Source organism: Erinaceus europaeus, chromosome 20, assembly GCF_950295315.1.
Source record: "Erinaceus europaeus chromosome 20, mEriEur2.1, whole genome shotgun sequence".
Taxonomy (NCBI): Eukaryota; Metazoa; Chordata; class Mammalia; order Eulipotyphla; family Erinaceidae; genus Erinaceus; species Erinaceus europaeus.
The window spans coordinates 5,776,096-5,795,920 of record NC_080181.1 but is presented as its reverse complement, the minus strand read 5'-3'; the positions used below and the strand labels follow the sequence as shown (position 1 = coordinate 5,795,920).

General features: G+C 39.4%; 1 protein-coding gene across 1 annotated transcript in view; it reads left to right on the top strand.

Annotated features, from left to right (window-relative positions):
* The window catches only part of MMP20 (matrix metallopeptidase 20), a 59,212-nt gene extending 39,680 nt beyond the window's left edge, over positions 1 to 19,532 (top strand). Inside the window, exons 9-11 of the mRNA XM_007520728.2 lie at positions 14,950 to 15,053; positions 16,628 to 16,808; positions 17,422 to 19,532. Coding sequence (XP_007520790.1) covers positions 14,950 to 15,053; positions 16,628 to 16,728 — 205 coding nt within the window. The 3' untranslated portion in view covers positions 16,729 to 16,808; positions 17,422 to 19,532. The remainder of the gene's footprint in view (positions 1 to 14,949; positions 15,054 to 16,627; positions 16,809 to 17,421) is intronic.
* Positions 19,533 to 19,825: the final 293 nt, after the last annotated feature.

The window sequence follows — 19,825 nt, the reverse complement described above, 5'->3', positions numbered from 1 at the left end:
CCTCAAGCATGAGAGTCTCTTTGCATAAACATTATGCTATCTACCCCTGCCCTGAAGATTCTTATTCAAGGTAGATCCTGTATGATTTAATTCATACCTTGCAGGAATTTATTATAAGAACTGAATAAGGGTCCATCTGTCATGCACTCTTGCACAGAGGGTCACACCTCCTCTCATTGACTGGGGCTCTGTCAATAACTGACTTACTGAATTGTTGAATAGTAAATACAGCTCTTGCCAGAATCTGTCTCTACATATCTCCCTTTTGCTCCCATTTTCACTTAGGCATTGTTTGTTTTATAAACCTAAAAGAGAGAAGCAAAAACAGATACTGTGCAGGTGACTATACTAAACACTTTAGGTCCATGATACAGTCTGCTTGAAAGCAAGAACATGCCTAACTTTGAACCGAGGGGTTTTGTTTTATTTTATAGCAGTTGTTTTTAGTAACCATTTCTGTGACATCATAAAAGAAAATTATAAATAAATGCTTCCTTCCATTGAGAGGATGTGTGACCCTCTGTGCAGGAGTGCATGATAGATGGACCCTTATTCAGTTCTTATAATAGATTCCTGCAAGGTATGAATTAAATCATACAGGATCTACCTTGAATAAGAATCTTCAGGGCAGGGGTAGATATCATAATGGTTATGCAAAGAGACTCTCATACTTGAGGCCTCAAAGTCCCAGGTTCAATCCCCTGCACCACCATAAGCTAGAGCTGAGCAGTGCTCTGGCAAAAAAAAAAAAAAAAAATCATAACACTCTTCGTCTTTGAATAAGAATCTTCATGAGTCAGAACTCAGTTTTAGGCGACTGACAACACCTGACTGACAACAGCTTCACCTAATTTGATGCTGAGAAAGTGATAGAACCGGAGCACAAATACATTGATTGCATTGAAAGGAAAATGTATTCATAAAAGTGAAGGTGACCCTGCTGCCTCGCCTGGGTCACTGAGAACCCCTGGAGCTCTGCTGGAAGAGTCATGTGGCTTCATGAGTTGCCACTCTCAGTCCTGTTTAAACCATTAAGCCATTACTTTTCTTTCAGATGTTCCTTTCTGAAACAGTAGTCCATTTATTAAGCAGTTGATATCTTCTGGGAAGATTCTCCAAAGTCTTTAGGGTGTGGTGGACTTTAAGTGCTGACATATAGGAAGGTAACTGACAACTAGTGTGAAGCTAGAGGGGAAGGTCAAGTGATGCAATGAGGAAAATGGAAACATTCATGGGATATGCTGACTGCTCAGCTAGCTGCTGACGTCTGTTCACAGCCAGATTACCCACACTCATTATCTCTCACCATTTTTCACCTGGCCCTTAAACTAAGCTTCCACTCCTCAGCACCCATACTCAGACATGCACCTCTAGCCAGGCAGGATTGACACCTGTGGGTCCATGAAAAATCTCTGTAAATGTAAGGTTGGGGAGGGAGAGGGTCCCTGATTTTAATGATGCCTCTGAAGAGTGTCTATTAAGGAAAAGGCTTTAGTAATCCAGATACAGAAGAGTCATTAAAAACTTGGTCTGGAACATTAACTCAAATGTGAATGCTTGTTTCGCTGGCATGGGAGGGAAACTATGACAGGCACTGTTACCATTACCTATCCATGTAATTAAAAGTATTTTTATTTTTGAAACCATATATTTTTTCAAAGTTAAAAAAATCTTAACTCACAAAAAAAGAGAGAGAAAGAAAGAAAGAAAAGAAAAGAAAAAAAAGAAATAACATCCAGTTAATAATAAGAGTCCCCAAAACAATTGTTTCTTAACACATACGTGTATGGTTTTGTTTTTTAAGCCCAGGTGGTGCCTCACCTGGTAGAAAGCATACATTACCATGCCAGAGGGAGCCATGTTCAAGCCCCAAGTCTCCACCTACTGGGGGCAAACTTCACAAGCAGTGGAGCCATGCTGCATGTTTCTCTTCTTTCTCTCCCTCTTCCTCTCCCTGGCCCTCTACCTTTGTATCTGTCTCTGCCTCTTACCTTCTGTACAAAAAAGAAAAAAATGTAAACATGATTACCAGTAACAGTGGAGTGATGCAGACACTAAGCCCCAGCTATAACCTGGATGACAAAAAAAAATTTTTTTTTACTTGTTTTATTTGTATGTGTAAACTATCTGGAATTTAACAGATTGAAGATTGTAAAGATGGGCCCATAGTCACGAAGAACTCAGTATCCTCACATCCTCACCTTTTGTTCTACTATATATGTATTTTTGTTTGCCAGGGCTCCACTGGGCCTTTGTGCCTGCACAACTCCAACTACTCCCAGAAGATTCTTTTTTTTCCCAAGTAAAGGATGAGAGACAGAGGGTGAGAGAAAAAAGAAGACACCACAGTGCCACTCCACCACTTATAAAGCTTCCCTTTTGTGTTATGCTCCCATCCAGTATCTGGGAGCTTGAACCCAGGCCTTCATGCATAGCAAAGCACCTCCTCTACCAGGTGCCTCCCAGCCCCTCCATTTTTTTTTTTTTTTTTGCTTCCAGAGTTCAGTGCCTGCACTATGAATCCACTGCTCCTGTGGCCATTTTTCTGATATGTGTGTGTTTGTGTGTGTGTGTGTGTGTGTGTGTGTGTGTGTGTGTATTTTTGATTGGGCTGAGAGAAATTGAGAGAGAGTGAGAGCAAGACAGAAAGATAGACACCTGCAGCCCTGCTTCACCACTTGTGAAGCAACCCCCTACAGGTGGGGTGCCGGGGACTTGAACCAGGATCCTTTCTCAGGTCCTTACACTTTGTGCTATGTACACTTAATCCATTGTGCCACCACCTGGCCCCTTCCTCCACTATTCTTAACATGTGGCTTCCATGCTTCCATGCTGGTTGCCATGAGATTAAGGTGGGAAAGCTTCAGTTATTAATCCTGTTGTAAACAGGAAGGAAGAAGAAGCTTCGAGGAAAGGTGAAGGGGACTCATGACATTCTGTAGGGAAAGCACGTGGCCATGCTTGAAACCACAGGAGACCACAGCCCAGCAGTTTAGCCACATTGACATTCATTGAGGAAGTGTTAGCACTTTCTTCTCTGATCATTCCTTAGGCTCTTCTTGGGTTCTCATACTAATCCGGTCCATGACACACATAATATGACAAGGGAGGAAAAATCTGTGGATATGCTTGTTGTCAAGGAAGTTCTCTGTGAACTCCTAGGGTTTAAGACAAGTTTTAATTAATGAAAAACTGTGAGAAAACAGTTGAGACCCTTGCTCCACTGAGGATTGAAAGTTGGCTTGGGGTCTGTTTTAGGCTTTAAGAGTGAGACCCCGACATGCCAACCTAGTAACAATTTACACAGGAGCAGTCCAGAGAGCTACAGAGTGAACTCCAAAAATGGTCTATTTGTGCTCCATTCCCAAATGACATACTGGTTAAACTTTGCCAGCCACAGCTACTTCCCCATACGGTCATTTGATCTTCCTTCCTTTCCTCCTACTATAACCAAGGCTTAACAATCTAGGTTCTTTTCCTGGTTAACTGCATCCATCACCTATAGCTAATCTTTCCCTTTAGATATCCTCTCTGTCTACCAGCAGCACGACAGTGACCACACCAAGGAGTTTCTAGGCTGGGGTAGGGTGCCATCAGCTCTTTCACTCTTTGAGATGGTCATTGTTTGTTGAATGTTGTATACGAAGTGACTTGAAAATCTACAGTTTCCAGTGTTTTTCCACCTTTAGTTTGTACTCTATACAAATAAACTAGAGACATAATTGATGTAAATAGGATGCACTATTCCACGTTCTCTGACCTCTGGATGCCCAGAAATACTGAAAATAGGTCTGTATATTTTTGGATTTTATAGTTAGTTATCATAGAGAAATAGTAAAGACATGAAAGTAAAAGGATAGAACTCAAAATCCTTACGTTAATCTTAGCTGTTTAAAGTAATGACCAAATGACTGCATTCAGCACGCACATGTTGCGCGCGAGTACGTGTCAGCCTCTAGACTAAGACCTTGACACTCAGGAGACATGAGTTGCTGTTTAATATGTGGGCAGGAGGAGTAAGAGAATGCTGATCTCAGCTCTCACAGCAGTCATCTGGCAACTTGGTTTAGTTTTTAGTTTTAGTTTCACTGTCTTCAACATGGAGGCAGAAAAAAAAAATCCCTACTTCAAAGAGTTGTGAGAATGCATGAGAAAAAGATGAAATTTCTATCATTAATACTAAGTTTATGTTAAATGCTATTGATTCCCGTAACCGGTCTTGCATTTGAGAGTACATAGATGAATAACTAAAAGTAATCCAAGTGCCACAAATGCCCTGATAAAAGATAAAACTATACAGGGACTGGTGAGGCAAAACAAAGAGGAAATAGCCAGTTCTAGCAAAAAAAAAAAAAAAATGTCAAGGAAGAATTCTCAAAAAGAAGTAGTGACTGGGTTTCATCTTGAGAACCGAGTAGGAGTTTCCCAGGCAGGAGGAGGGATGGTGAGGTGGATTCCAGGCAGAGAGAGCAGCTGCAGCAGGGGCACTGGTGCACGAAGTAGCTGTGTGTAATTGCGAAACTTTGCACTGCTGGAGCGCGGAATCAGAGATACAGCCGAAGGATAAGTGAATAGACTGTGGACAGCCTGGGCCTCACTGTGACAGAGTGTTTTTTCTATGGAAAAGAGGAGTGCTACTAAAAGTTTTAAATAAAGGAACAGCCCCACAGGGATACGATGTAAAAAATACTACTCTGGGGTGAAGCTTCACAAGCAGTGAAGCGGTGCTACAGGCGTTTCTTTCTCTCTCTTCCTCTATCTCCCCCTCTCAATATCTCTGTCTCTATCCTAAATAAATAAATAAAATATTTAATAAAATATAACAAAATAAACACTCTGGCAGCAGTGTGACAATTAGAGGAGACAAAATTGGATGTCAGTTAAGCCAGTTAGGTGAGGGGGTTTTGAGAAATATATTCAGGGTCATTAGAGGAGGAAGGAAAAAACAATTCTCAAAAAATAAAAAGGCATTCCCTGACTGAAGGGGGGCGGAAGCACACCTGCTTTACAAGATAGACTAAAAAAAAGTTTTTTCTGACTAAAAGCAGTTCACCTGCAATATTCTCCAACATAGAGGACATATATATTTGACCACATAATAAGTCTCAGTAAACTTAAAACAATTGAAACCAAAGTATCATGTTGGATTATAATAGAATATATAAGGGCTAGGAATTAATATCAGAAGGAAAAAACCAAACAAACACGCAAATATGTAGAAATCAAGTGATAATGTTCTTTATTTTCTATGAGAGCTCTCACTGGGCTTTGTTGCCTGTGTCTCCACTGTTCTTGGTGGACATTTTGTCCTTTCTTTTTTTTTTTTTTTTTTTTTTGCTTCCAGGGTTATTGCTAGGCTCAGTGCTTGCACCATGAATCCACTGCTCCTGGAGGCCATCTTTTCCCCCTTTTGTTGCCCTTGTTGTTGTAGCCTTGTTGTGGTTACTATTGTTATTGTTGATGTCCTTCATTGTTGGATAAGACAGAGAGAAATGGAGAGAGGAGGGGAAGACAGAGAGAAAGGGGGAGAGAAAGACACCTGCAGACCTGCTTTACCGCCTGTGAAGTGACTCCCCTGCAGGTGGGGATCTGGGAGCTCAAACCGGGATCTTTACGCCGGTCCCTGCTTATTGCACCATGTGCACTTAACCCACTGCACTACCACCCGACCCCCTGTCCTTTTCTTTTTAATAGAAACTGAAAGAGAAAGACACTAGAGAGAGGGAGAAAAGAAGACATCTGTAGATACCTCCATAACTCATAAAACTTCCCTCCTGCAACTAGGAACCAGGGACTTGAACTCAGGTCCTCAGGCACTTAGCCCCAAGCAGTATGCTCTTAGACAGTGAGTCAAAGAAGAAATCACAAGAAACAGAAAATACGTAGAGATGAATAAAAATGAAAGCAACGTACAATAGCTTTTGAAAGAAATGAAGGCAGTGTCCAAACGCCTGTATTAAAATTAAAAAAATATATATTTTAAATTAAAAAATCTATCCTTGGGGAAGAAATGGAAAAAAAACCCTAAAGCAAATAGAAAAAAATGTAATAAAGATTATAGCAGAGGTAAATCTAATAAAATGAAATAGAAAATATAAGAAAATTAATAAAATTAAAAGTTGATTATTTTGGGGGGAAATCAACAAATATTGGCAAACTTCTTGCTGGGTTGATCTAGAAAATAAGACTTGGAAAATCTGGAATGAAACTAGTCTTTGTGACCAGTCTTATAGAAATATAATAGATTAGGTGTATGGCAGTGCATTAGATAAATTAGAGTTAATGGGCAAATTCCTAGAAAGATACACACTGATGAAATTAGGTTTGGAAGAAATAGTTTGAGTAGACCATAATAGGTCCTCTAAATCTAAATCCAGAAGTCATCCCCATCCACCAATATGTTCAATCTTCATTCTCTGTACTTCTTATTTATCGTCAGTCCTAATCTTAACATCTTCTTTGACCTAGATCTCTGGACTACCTTCATTGTTCACTAGTCCTTTTTCCATCTTTTTTTCAACCTTGCCTCTATCTGCATAATCTTATCCGAATGTGGTGTGTTAAAGTTAGGATATGATTTAACTCCCTGATGACTTAGGATCACAGAAAAAAATTACAAAGTATACTCTAACATGGCAGCCAAAACCCCAAAGTTCTTGTGATCAAAATTAAGTGCAGAGTTTTATGTCTTGGATTTTCCCTTGGTGTCTATGTGTACGAGACACTTCACTTGGATTTGTGTGGCAGGGAGTATGATTTGTCACTTATCCTCATGACCACAGTTTTCTAGATGAGAGGCCAGGGCTCAAAGCACTTTCTTCTTTTGACCACAGAACCAACAGATAGCACTGAAGTAAAACCCAGTGCCTTCTGATGACACACATTGAGTTCTTTGTTCTACAACTGGAATCTCCAAATATTTATCCAGAAACCAAGGACCAGATCATTACAAAGTTTTTACTAGTATCCAGAAGAATAATAGCAGTAGCACAGTACTATAAATCTGGGTGATATGGGCTGTTTGTGTAAAGAGACACTAGCAACTTATATTGAGACTATGCCCTCTATGATTGTGTGTGTGTGTGTGTATGTGTGTGTGTGTGTGTGTGTGTGTGTGTGTGTGTTAAAGTTTCCTTTGTAAAATGACAGTGAAAATGGGTGGTAGGTTTGTTTATCTTTTTGATGATAATTTCTCACTTGATAAAATAAGAAGTATCTATGCCTGGGTCACTCTTACAGAAACCATCTATATAATACCTATATAAAATGGCTAATTAGCATTATGCTATCACCTAACCCCAAAATGGTGATTTATGTGTCAGACCAGTACTTTGAAATTATTTGCTGAGAATAGCACTCTTTGCAAAGCAGTTATTTTAATTTTAATACAGGCATTCAGGCACTGCTTGCACTTCATTCAGAAGTTATTGTATGTTACTTTTTCACTTTCATTCATCTCTAAGTATTTTCTCATGTTTCTTGTAATTTCTGCCTCCATTTTGAAAACAGTGAAACTAAAACAGAATGGTGATCCAGGTTGCCAGATGATTGCTGTGAGAGCTGAGATCAGCATTCTCTTACTCCTCCTGCCCACATATTAAACAGCAACTCATGTCTCCTGAGTGTCAAGGTCTTAGTCTAGAGGCTGACACATACTCGCACGCAACATGTGCGTGCTGAATGCAGTCATTTGGTCATGTACTTTAAACAGCTAAGATTAACATAAGGATTTTTAGTTACAGAATAAGAGGTAGAAGTGCAAAGAAGAAAGTGGAAGGGAGAAAACTGTTAAATATATAAATGGTAGAATGAATGTAACAGTGACTCCACAGTAGTGCCAGAAATTCTGCCTAGGTTGGGTTTGTTTGGTTGATTTTGTTACTTTGACAGTGAACTGGTAGGTAGAAGATGGCATTTCAGTAAAACACAGTATAGATTTCAGGTGCACATTATTAGAAATCATCATCCGTGTCTAGTAGTATTTTAGAGTCACCTCTGAAAGTCCACTTTCACCTTTCACTGTGCACTTGAACCATTTCTCCCAATTGCCTGGGTTCTTATAATTGTGATTAAAAATTCTCAGATGACATTATTTCTCTAAAATCTCTTGAATTTATATCTACATGTACTTGTAGCCCCATTATCCTCTGACTATATACTAGATTTTACATGCGACTACTATCACTTCAGTGAACTAGACAAATAAAAAGAGAAAATCTCCTTTGATATCTTTCTACTAGATAATACTTCCTCATTTCCCCTCTCTCTCTCTCTCTCTCTCTGTCTCATCTCCAGGGTTATTGCTGGGGCTCAGTGTCTGCACTACAAATACACTGCTCCTGCAGGCCTTTTTTTTTTTTTTAATCAGGTAGGAAAGAGAGAAATTGATAGGGGAGGCAAGATAGAGAAAGATAGACAGCTGCGGACCTGCTTCACCACTTGCAGGGTGCTGGGGGCTCAAATCATGATCCTTGTGCTTTGTACAATGTGCACTTAACCCACTGAGCCACGAAATGCCCCCCCATTATTTTCTTTTTAAAGCTTACTTTTGTGTTACTTATTCTCTGTTCTCAAAAAAGCTGCTTAAGTCAGCAGAGTGATATAAATTTTTAATATTTTTATTATTTATTTTTTATATTTATTTATTTTCCCTTTTTTTTGGTCTTGCTTTTTTAAAAATTTTATTCTTTAATGGGGAATTAATGTTTTACATTCAACAGTAAATATAATAGTTTGTACATGCATAACATTCCCCAGTTTCCCATGTAACAATACAACCCCCACTATGTCATTTATCATCCTTCATGGACCCCACTTTGGTGCAATACGCCAATTCCATTTCAGGTTCTACTTGTGTTTTCTTTTCTGATCTTGTTTTTCAACTTCTGCCTGAGAGTGGGATCATCCCATATTCATCCTTCTGTTTCTGACTTATTTCACTCAACATGATTTTTTCAAGGTCCATCCAAGATCGGCTAAAAACGGTGAAGTCACCATTTTTTACAGCTGAGTAGTATTCCATTGTGTATATATACCACAACTTGCTCAGCCACTCATCTGTTGTTGCACACCTGGGTTGCTTCCAGGTTTTGGCTATTACAAATTGTGCTGCCAAAAACATATGTGTACACAGATCTTTTTGGATGGATCTTTTTGGATGGATGTGTTGGGTTCCTTAGGATATATCCCCAGGAGAGGAATTGCAGGATCATAGGGTAGGTCCATTTCTAGCCTTGAGAGTTCTCCAGACTGTTCTCCACAGAGGTTGGACCAATTTGCATTCCCACCAGCAGTGTAAGAGGGTTCCTTTGACCCCACACCCTCTCCAGCATTTGTTGCTGTTACCTTTTCTGGTGTATGACATTTTCACAGGAGTGAAGTGATATCTCATTGTTGTCTTTATTTGCATTTCTCTGACAATCAGAGACTGGGAGCATTTTTTCATGTGTTTCTCGGCCTTTTGGATCTCTTCTGTGGTGAATATTCTGTCCAAGTCCTCCCATTTTTGGATGGGGTTATTTGTTGTCTTGTTGTTGAGTCTGGCAAGCTCTTTATATATGTTGGTTATTAAACTCTTATCTGATGTATGGCATGTAAAGATCTTCTCCCATTCTGTGAGGGGTCTCTTGGTTTGGGTAGTGGTCTCTTTTGCTGTAAAGAAGCTTTTTAATTTGATGTAGTCCCATAGGTTTATACTTGCCTTAGTCTTCTTTGTAATTGGATTCGTTTCATTGAAAATGTCTTTAAAATTTATGTGGAAAAGAGTTCTGCCAATATTTTCCTCTAAGTATCTGATAGTTTGTGGTCTAACATCCAGGTCCTTGATCCACTTGGAATTTACTTTTGTATTTGGTGAAATACAGTGATTCAGTTTCATTCTTCTGCATGTTTCAACCCATTGTTTCCAACACCATTTGTTGAAGAGACTCTGCTTTCCCCATGTAATAGTCTGGCCCCTTTGTCAAAGATTAGATGTCCATACGTGTGGGGCCTCATTTCTGGGCTCTCAATTCTATTCCACTGGTCAGTGTTTCTGTTCATGTTCCAGTACCAAGCAGTTTTGATGACAATGGCCCTATAATATAGTTTGAGATCTGGGAGTGTGATGCCTCCGGTTCTGTTCTTTTTTCTCAAGATTGTTTTGGCAATTCTAGGTCTTTTCTGGTTCCAGATAAACATTTGTAGCATTTGTTCTATTCTCCTAAAAAATGTGCTTGGGATCTTGATGGGGATAGCATTAAATTTGTAGATGGCTCTGGGTAATATATTCATTTTGGTGATGTTAATTCTTCCAACCCATGAACATGGAATATCTTTCCACTTCTTTGTGTCTTTTTCAATTTCTTTGAGTAGTGACTCATAATTTTCAGTATACAAGTCTTTCACTTCCTTGGTTAGATTTACTCCTAGATATTTTATTGTTTTTGTTGCTATAGTAAAAGGAATTGATTTCTGGATTTCAATTTCTTCTAACTTAGTGTTTGCATAGAGGAATGCCACTGACTTTTGAATGTTAATTTTATAGCCTGACACCTTACTGTATTGCCTGATGATTTCCAAAAGCTTCTTGCTGGATTCTTTAGGTTTTTCTATGTATAGTATCATGTTATCTGCAAATAAGGAGAGTTTGACTTCTTCTCTTCCAATCTGTATCCCTTGAATTCCTTGCTCCTGCCTGATTGCTATGGCAAGAACTTCCAACACTATGTTGAATAGTAATGGTGATAGTGGGCAGCCCTGTCTAGTACCTGATCTGAGTGGAAATGCTTCCAGTTTTTCACCATTGAGTATGATGTTGGCTGTAAGTTTGCTATATATAGACTCCACTATCTTCAGGAATTTATTTTTTTAATACTTGGTAAGACAGAGAGAAATTGAGAGGGGAGAGGAGATAGAGAGAGAAAGGTACCTGCAGAGCAGGGTTCAGGCGGTAGTGCAGCGGGGTAAGTGCACATGGCGTGAAGCACACGGACTGGCCCAAGGATCCCTGTTCAGGCCCCCGGCTCCCCACCTGTAGGGGGGTATCTTCACGAGTGGTGAAGCAGGTCTACAGGTGTCTGTCTTTCTCTCCCCTGTCTGTCTTCCCCTCCTCTCTTGATTTCTGTCTGTCCTATCCAAAAACAACAACAGCAATAACAACAATAATAATAACCACACAATGATACTACAACAAGAACAACAAAAGGGAAAAGAATAGCCTCCAGGAGCAGTGGATTCATGGTGCAGGCACTGAGCCCCAGCAATAACCCTGGAGGCAAAAAAAAAAAAAAGAGAGAAAACCTGCAGAGCTGCTCACCGCTTGTGAAGCATTGTACTGAAGGAAGGGAGCAGGGCTCAAGCCCAGGCCCTTGCACATGATGATACGCACTTAACCAGCTGAGCCCACACCCGGTCCCCATACAAGGATGTCTCAACTTGTGATAAGATCCCCTGCCAACATTCTTTGGTCAGTCCGTTTGGAGTTTAGAAAAACGAGATTGCCATGAAACGAGTAATGGTTATTAAGTCCTTAAACTAGAGCACACAAAGAGGGGAATATGCCTCTGATCATGATTGCTCAGCTTCTGTTCAGATTAGACTAGAGGTATAAATGTGTGTTGAATATTCCATCATTTTCCCCAAGTGTAGGGTCAGAATCAACCAGACTCACTGGACTCCTCCTGCAGACTTCCTTTCTTTGTACTTCCTGTCTCTTAGTCACTTTGTACTTTCTTTTACATTCCACTTAGCAGATATTTTAAGCTCTAGAATCACCTTCCTCATGCTTTCCAGTCAACTTCCATTTCCTCAACACAAATGCCTCAGAGGAGTTAAAGAAAAAAAAGAACAGTAAAAAAAAAATTAATTATGGACAACTTGTATTTCCATTTTTAATAAAAAATTCCACATTTCAGGCACTGGAACAATATGAACAAGAGAGATCTAGGCCATAGAGGAGCTCGTGTATCTGGGCTTTTCTCTTTTCCTCCAGTTAACTCCACTGCTGGCTCCTTGAAGTCGCCCAGTAGTGTTCAGGTGCTCTGTTGCACCCGTCTGTCACACACACACACACACACACACACACACACACACACACACTGTATTGGCTCTTATGATGGTTATGAAATACAGCAAATGGTTTCTATATCATTTGTGCTACAGAAACTTACATGGCTTGGTTTTCCACCTCAGTCTTTGGAAGGTTCTTATAGCTTTCTAGAAAAATAATTTAGATAAGTAAACTACTCTGTCATCCTTATCACTCCATAAAGAAGTTCAGTCTTTCCTCATGTGTGATGCCTACTCAATAGCATATCTGTTCCTAGCCTATATGGAACAGCCAGACACAGGCATGAGCCCAGAATGTCCACACCCTTACCTATCATATCCAATATCTCAGCAAAGGAAGAAAAAAAAGAGGAAACTGATATTTACTGAATACCTAGCCACCAGGCTACTTTACGGCACAGCTCAGGAGAAGGTGGTTAGACAGGAAATAACCCAGTAATCAAGGCACCAGGAGAAAAGGTCTGACCTTTTGGTGGAAGTGAATGGAATGACCACTTCTGAATGTCCCCACTGAGAGCGTTGTGTAATGAAGAAGGGTCTTTCTCACATTCTATTGACATCTTCTTACCATAATGAAAATCTAAATAGTAAATGGGATAAACAAATGAGATCTAGAAAAGGTGAGTCTTCCTTTAGGCCTATGCTGAACTCAGACAAGTTGTGATTCACAGAAGGCAGGCATTTCACAAAGAGGAGTTCTCATCACATAGAGATGTGTTAGATCGTCTTCAGAGTAGCACTGAATGATGATGATCACTGATCCAAGGAAACAAACACCTAGTCTACTGTATGATCATTTAATCTTCCCAAGAGACTAAAGAAATGTAATTCAGTTAAATTTACCTAAAGACTAAAGGGTTAGTCCAGGTTTTTTGTTCTTTTTCCATTGACTGTTCATGTGTTTCCTTATTCACTCAATTTATATTTTTCTTACCCTTTCTCTATGGGTACATAACAAGAACTCAAAAGTAAAAGCCACTATGAAGAGATTTTGACTGTTGGATCAAGAAATTAATCCATAAGGAGAAAGAGAACACACAGTCAATAAAACACTAAGAATTTAGAAAGAATTCCTCTTGAAAGGCAATATCTACATTTTTTAATTATAGGGACATGCTTCTATAATATTTAGAATGATTGATTCTGAGCAGTATAGTTGGCATTTTTTAAATTTATTATTAGATAGAGACAGAGAGAAATTGAGAGGAGAGGGGAGATAGAGAGACAGAGAGACCCCTGAAGACCTGCTTCGCCACTTGTAAAGCTTTCCCGTGCAGGTGGGGACTAGGGACTCGAACCCGGGTCCTTGTACACTGTGATATGAGCGCTTAGCCAGGTGCGCCACCTGCTAGCCCCCTTAATTAGTTACTTATTATAGATATTTAGCTTATTTCAACATCTTGCCAATCTAAAAAAAAAATGCTTCAATCAATTATATAACAGAATTGTTTCTACCAGACACGACTTTGCATATGTGCAAGCATATCTGTGAGACAAAGTTTCCTCAACAGTGCTGTGTGGATCAAAGGGTGCGTGCGCTGCAAGGTCGCCAAATCTCCGCTCCTAGAGACCATACCAATTCATAGTTAGGCTAGCAATGTGTGAGGAAGTCTGCACCTCAGCTTCACTGGTAGAGCGGTGTTAGCGTTTTGGAGCAGATAAAACTAGTCTTTCGTTGCATTTTGGAAGTCATGGCTATGATAGTTAAAAGACCGTCTTTCATAGACCTTAAAAATCTGGGCTGCTACTTGACTGCTCCATAGATGAACTCTTTCCCCAGGCAGACAACTCAACTCAAGGCTCCACTGGGAGCATTAGAGCTTTTCTCTGACTCATCTTTGCACTCTGAGCACAAAGGTGGAGCCAGGGGTGAGGCAGGATGGTGATCAGAGCTCTGACTTTGAAGTCAGCTGCTAGAGGGTGTCTGTGGATATCAGTTTGTCCTCCAGATTCAACTTTAGTATTATTCTTTATGTTTTTCATTTCAGAGAATTTGATCTTATTTTCCAGGCAGCAGGGACTTGTAGAAAGATTTTATTGGGAGTGGGGCGGTAGCACAGCGGGTTAAGCACATGTAGCGCAAAGCACATGGATTGGCAGAAGGATCCCTGTTCAAGCCCCCAGCTCCCCATCCGAAGGGGAGTCGCTTCACAAGCAGTGAGGCAGGTCTGCGGGTATCTTTCTTTCCCACTCTCTGTCTTCCCCTCCTCTCTCCATTTCTCTCTGTCCTATCCAATGACGACGACAATAATTGCAACAATAATAAATACAACAAGGGCAACAAAAAGGAAATATATAAATATTTTAAAAAGAGATTTTATCAAGGGAGTATATAAGCGTGAACTGATGAGGTAGGGACTTGAGCTCAGGCAATGGGTGATTGGTTTTTTTTTTCCTTTCTTTTTTTTTTATTGGGGGAATTAACAGTTTACAGTAAATATATTTGTTGGTACATGTGTAAAATTTCTCAGTTTTATGCAAAATGCTCTTATCCCAGCCCAGGTCTTCCTTCACCATCATTCACTAGGACCTGAAAAACCCCATCTCCCCAGAGTCCTTTACTTTGGTGCAGTACATCAAACCCAGCACAAGTATTCCCCCTTCTGTTCCTGTTTCTTCACTTCTGTCTATAAGTGACATCATCTATTTGACATTTTTTAAAGAGACTGTTGTGGAGCAGGTGACACCCAAACTAATAGTCCTGGACCCTCAGAAACCCAGGAAGATAGGACAGGATGTGTGCATGTGCGTGCACGTGCGCGTTGTGTGTTAGATCGTAAGTCAGCCCTTGCTAAATATTCCTGACCAGCACAGTCACCTACAGCACTGAAAAACTCCAGTTAGTATTATTTATAAAATAATGCTTCAAAAATAATTTAATTAAATTAATGCTTCTTCCAGCTATGATGAACGAAAGGGGAAAATGGAAAAAGACTATCCAAAGAATACTGAAGAAGAATTTTCAGGAGTAAATGGCCAAATAGATGCAGCTGTGGAATTAAATGGTAAGTGTTTTCATTGAAAATAATCCTGTAGAAATTTTAATTCTGAGCTCTACTTTAACATAACAGAAAATCAGTACCCAAGTGGGGATCATTGGTTTTTATTTTTGGTCTGAAGTTCTTAGTAATTTAGGTAGCCACATTACCCACTACAAAGCACAAGTAAGAATGGTCTGCCATTGTGGTTCTGTTTTAGCAATGGAAAGTTTTAAGTGTACCGTTTCAGTCTGCTAGTTACATCACAAAGTCCACTCAGGTTAGAGTGACCTTTCATCATATTTAAAACACACATAGCCTCACCAGTGCATGTTTTCACCCCATTGCCTAACTCCTGGAGTTTAGCACAGAGCTGGGAGAGTGAAGTTGAACTGGCTGGGTTTAATAAATTTAATTGAATCCTTTGATCAGTCAGTCAGCGCAGTCTTGATAAGTTTGCACAAAGCTCAGTGCTGCTCAGAAATAGAAAGATGGTTTCAGATCTGGTGTTTGCTTTTGTAGATTAGGTAAGATCTTTAGGGAATGCCCCTTATCCAACAGTAAAACCACCTTAAAAACAAGGTTATCTGTGATCCACAATAATATTGTATTATATAGTGTTCATCATAATTGCAAGATGAGCTGAGAAAGAAAAGTTGAGAATTGGCATTAGCATCTTTGGTGAAGATTTCATGGTATTTATTTATTTATTTATTTATTTATTTATTTATTTTGTTAAAAGCCAGCTGCTCCAAGTCCATGCTTATTTATTCATTCATTCATTTATTTTTTTTAATTTATTTTCCCTTTTGTTGCCCTTGTTGTTTTCTATTGTTGTTGTAGTTATTGATTTTGTCGTTGTTAGGACAGAGAGAAATGGAGAGAGAAGAGAAAGACAGAGAAGAGAGAGAAAGATAGACACCTGCAGACCTGCTTCACCTTCTGTGGAGCGACTCCCCTGCCAGTGGGGAGTTGGGGGCTCGAACCGGGATCCTTAAGCTGGTCCTGGCGCTTCACACCATGTGCGCTTAACCCACTGTGCTACCGCCTGACTCCCATAGTATTTATTTTTAAATGCCAGGTTTTAAAAAAATGGTTTTTACTACAGAAAGAAAAGAGATGGAATGGTGTATTGCACCAAAGTGAAAGACTCTGGGGTGGGTGGTGGGGAGAATACAGGTCCAAAAAGGAGGACAGAAGGCCTAGTGGGGGTTGTATTGTTATATGGAAAACTGGGAAATGTTATGCATGTACAAACTATTGTATTTACTGTCAAATGTAAAAGATTAATTCCTCAATAAGTAAATTTAAAAATAAAATAAAAAGATATGGAAGTTCCTAGGAGGTAAAAAGTGTGGGCAGAAACAACATAATTAAACTTGCCCTGTCAGTGACTCCAAGGAGGACCTAGAACAGAGAGAAAGATAAAAGATTATTGAACAGCTACTAATGTTGGCTTCTCAGACACAGTGACAGAGAATAAACCAGCAGTCACTTGAAAATACCCAACATCCCTCGAGAAAGTTGCGATTACAGAGCTGCCCATTTATAAATTTGCAAGTCATTTTCAGTAACCACAACTTCAACTTTGTTTCTTTTAGGCTACATTTACTTCTTTTCAGGACCAAAAGCTTACAAGTATGATACAGAGAAAGAAGATGTGGTTAGTGTGGTGAAATCCAGTTCCTGGATTGGTTGCTAAATTGAAAATGCTAGTCTTTCCTAAGGAATAAAAATGATGGAGAACATCTGACAACTGGATCTCAAGGACAAAAGGACAATGTAGGAAAGGGGTGGTTCCCACCACCTTCAGTTTCTAAGGGCAACTTAGAATTTGTTGAAAATAATTACGACTATATATTTTTCACATTTTACATTCAGAATTTTAGTCTAAATGACAACTTGAAATATGGTCAACTTGATGCAAAATTAGAATCAGCATAATACTCTCTCAGCTAGAGAGCAGTTTGGTTTTTGTTTGTTTATTTGTTTTTGGTTTTGTTTTCTTACCTGATGCAGTAAAGCAAATCCCTATATTTGTTTTTTATTTCCAGGGAGAAGCTTATTTATGGAGTTTAAAGATAGGTTTATTTCTTTTAAATAGGAAATATTATCATACACATTTTAATTATTCTTTGTAAGCAGTGACTTTCAAATTCTTAACATTTGTTGCAATGAATATAAATTTACAACCTTTAAGCATATCATACCCAAAGTACTGTGTAAGGTTCTGTTTCTCCTTGTTTGATTCTGTGTGTGCTCACTAGTACTTGAAGTAGGTTATGGCAGGGAAACTACTTCATACTAAGCAAGAGATGGGCACTTTGCAGCAGGAAAAGCCCTTATTTCTCTTTCAGTTAATATTTGATAACTTCTATCACATTTTGTTTTTCAGCAAATTCTGTGTAGCTGCAGAAAAAGCTAACCTTGAAAGGATGCCATGAATATGCAGGCCCAGAAAAAAATAACAACAGAAATGAGCTATTCCCTGCTTCTGACAATAAGACGTCCTCAGTGAAACTATATTATATTCAGCTAACTGACTTTCTTAATAGTTTTCACTTATCTCAAGCTAAACTTCTTTTTTCCTTTGCCCTATCATTAGTATGGATAAAATATAGCTGTCTGGTTTTCTTTTTAATCTCCTCCTTTAGAATGTAAGGTTCTTGACATTGTAGTGGCTCTAACATTAAGATGATCAAATACATTTTAAATACTTCATAGACTGCCTGGAACATCTCCAGCATCCAACAGACTTCCACTATTATTGTTAGCATTGTTTATTAGCTTTTGTAAAACACTCACTAAAAAGACTTTGTGTTAAGAAGAGAAAAGATCATTGCTCAAGATCAAACCTTTCCATTCAGTTGACATTATGGAAAATGAGGATTTTACAGCCAGTTAAGTGTTGAATCTTGAACTGTTGGAGACAAAGTCTAGTAATCCTACTTCGAATTTGTCAGCTGCCTTTATAAAGTGAGGAGAGTCACCTTTACTAGAATAGCCAGCTAAGAGCTTCCTAATATCAATAAGCAAGGAAGAGAAACAGCCTGGCGGGTCTTCAGTAAACTAACCATAGAGTTAGATAATATGATCCAGCAATCCTGCTCCTACATACATACCCAGGAAGAATGAAAAATACGGAACTGGGTGGTGGTGCACCTGGTTGAGTGCACATGTTACAATGTGCAAGGCCCCAGGTTCAAGCCCCCGTGCCCCACCTGCAGGAGGAAAGCTATGTGAGTGGTGAAGCACTGTTGCAGGTGTCTCGCTGTCTCTCTCCCTCTCCATCTCTCCCTCCTCTCTCGATATCTGGCTGTCTCTATCCAATAAATAAAGATAATAAAAAAATTAAAGAATGAGAACATAAATCCACACAAAAGTATTTCCTCAGATGTTCATAGTAGCCCTACTTATAATCACCAAAAGTGGACACACATCTGTCAAATGACAAGTGGGTTTTTAATGTGGTAAGCTCACACAATTGAATATATTGAAGGAAGCTTCAGTGCTATGTTGTCTGTCTGTCTCTCTCTCTCTCTCCCTCCCTCCTTTCACCCTCCCTCTCTTTCTCTCTCTGCCTCTCTATTACATTTTCTGTAACTGAGAACCAAGCTTTTTTGTTTTTTTCCACCTGATATGAAGAATCAGGAATACATAAATAAAATTATCTATTAAAATTCCATTTGAGAGGAAATGAATAGTGCTAGTCAGTGGCACATGATTACAATTACCCGGGGGTCTTTTGAGACTTGGTAACTAAAACAGAGTCAGGGCCAGTTGAAAACCAGGTCCCATGCACTCCAGACTCTTTCAGATGACCAGGAGAAGCTGAACCAAAACCAGCCTGCCACCACCACCCAGGATTAAAATTGAGTGGACCAGTCACCCACCACTTGAGGATCTCCTGTCAATCAGAACTGCATGGACTGACAACCTCATTTGTATAAAGGAGACCCGATTGTGAACTAGTCCACCATTTCTTGGGGTTTTCTTGTGTCTGCGTTCTCCTGACTGAAGTACTAAGCCTAGAATAAATGGTTTTCTTTGCTGTTATTTGACCAGGCTTCGGTTTCTGTATCTACAATAAGAAGGTTTAAATCAAATGATTTTCTGCGTTCTCCTCTATAGACCGAAGGAAAAGGAAGAAACGTCGTCTTCATTTCCTCTGCCAAGACTGTCCCATTCCCGTCCTAAAGTGGCTTGTCAATAGGACTAGACTAATGTGCACCCTGATAGCCTCAAAATGCCACAATCAAAATGATAGCCTAATTCCCACCACACAGACTTTTGGAAGTAAAGTAGGAACAAAATTGATAAAAAAAAAAAAAAGTAGGAACTAAATAAATTATAATTGGAAACAGTGACTGACTGTTGTGCCTCTGTGTTCCCCATTCCAGATCCTATAGTCGGGTCAGTGGTGATGCTACTCCTTGCCTCGCAAGGCTCTGTGGGCTCTCTCCAGCTGCCTTCTTTTCTTCCAACCTTGTCTTGTGGTTGTCAGTATTCTGGCCTTACTCTTATTCTATTAAATTTACCACTAAGTATTTCCTATACTTGTATTTGGTCCTACTGCAAATGATATTCTTTATTTCAATTTCCAGTCTCCCATTGCCAGTATGTAGAAATGCAATGGATTTTTATATATTGGACTTGGATGTTGGGACATAGCTAAATGTATTGCTATGTCAGGTAGGTTTTTGTGCATTTATTAAGATTTTCAGCAAAGAGAGTTACATTGATACAGAGGTAATTTTACTTTTTCCTTTCCAGTGTCTATGCCTTGGACCTCCAGTACA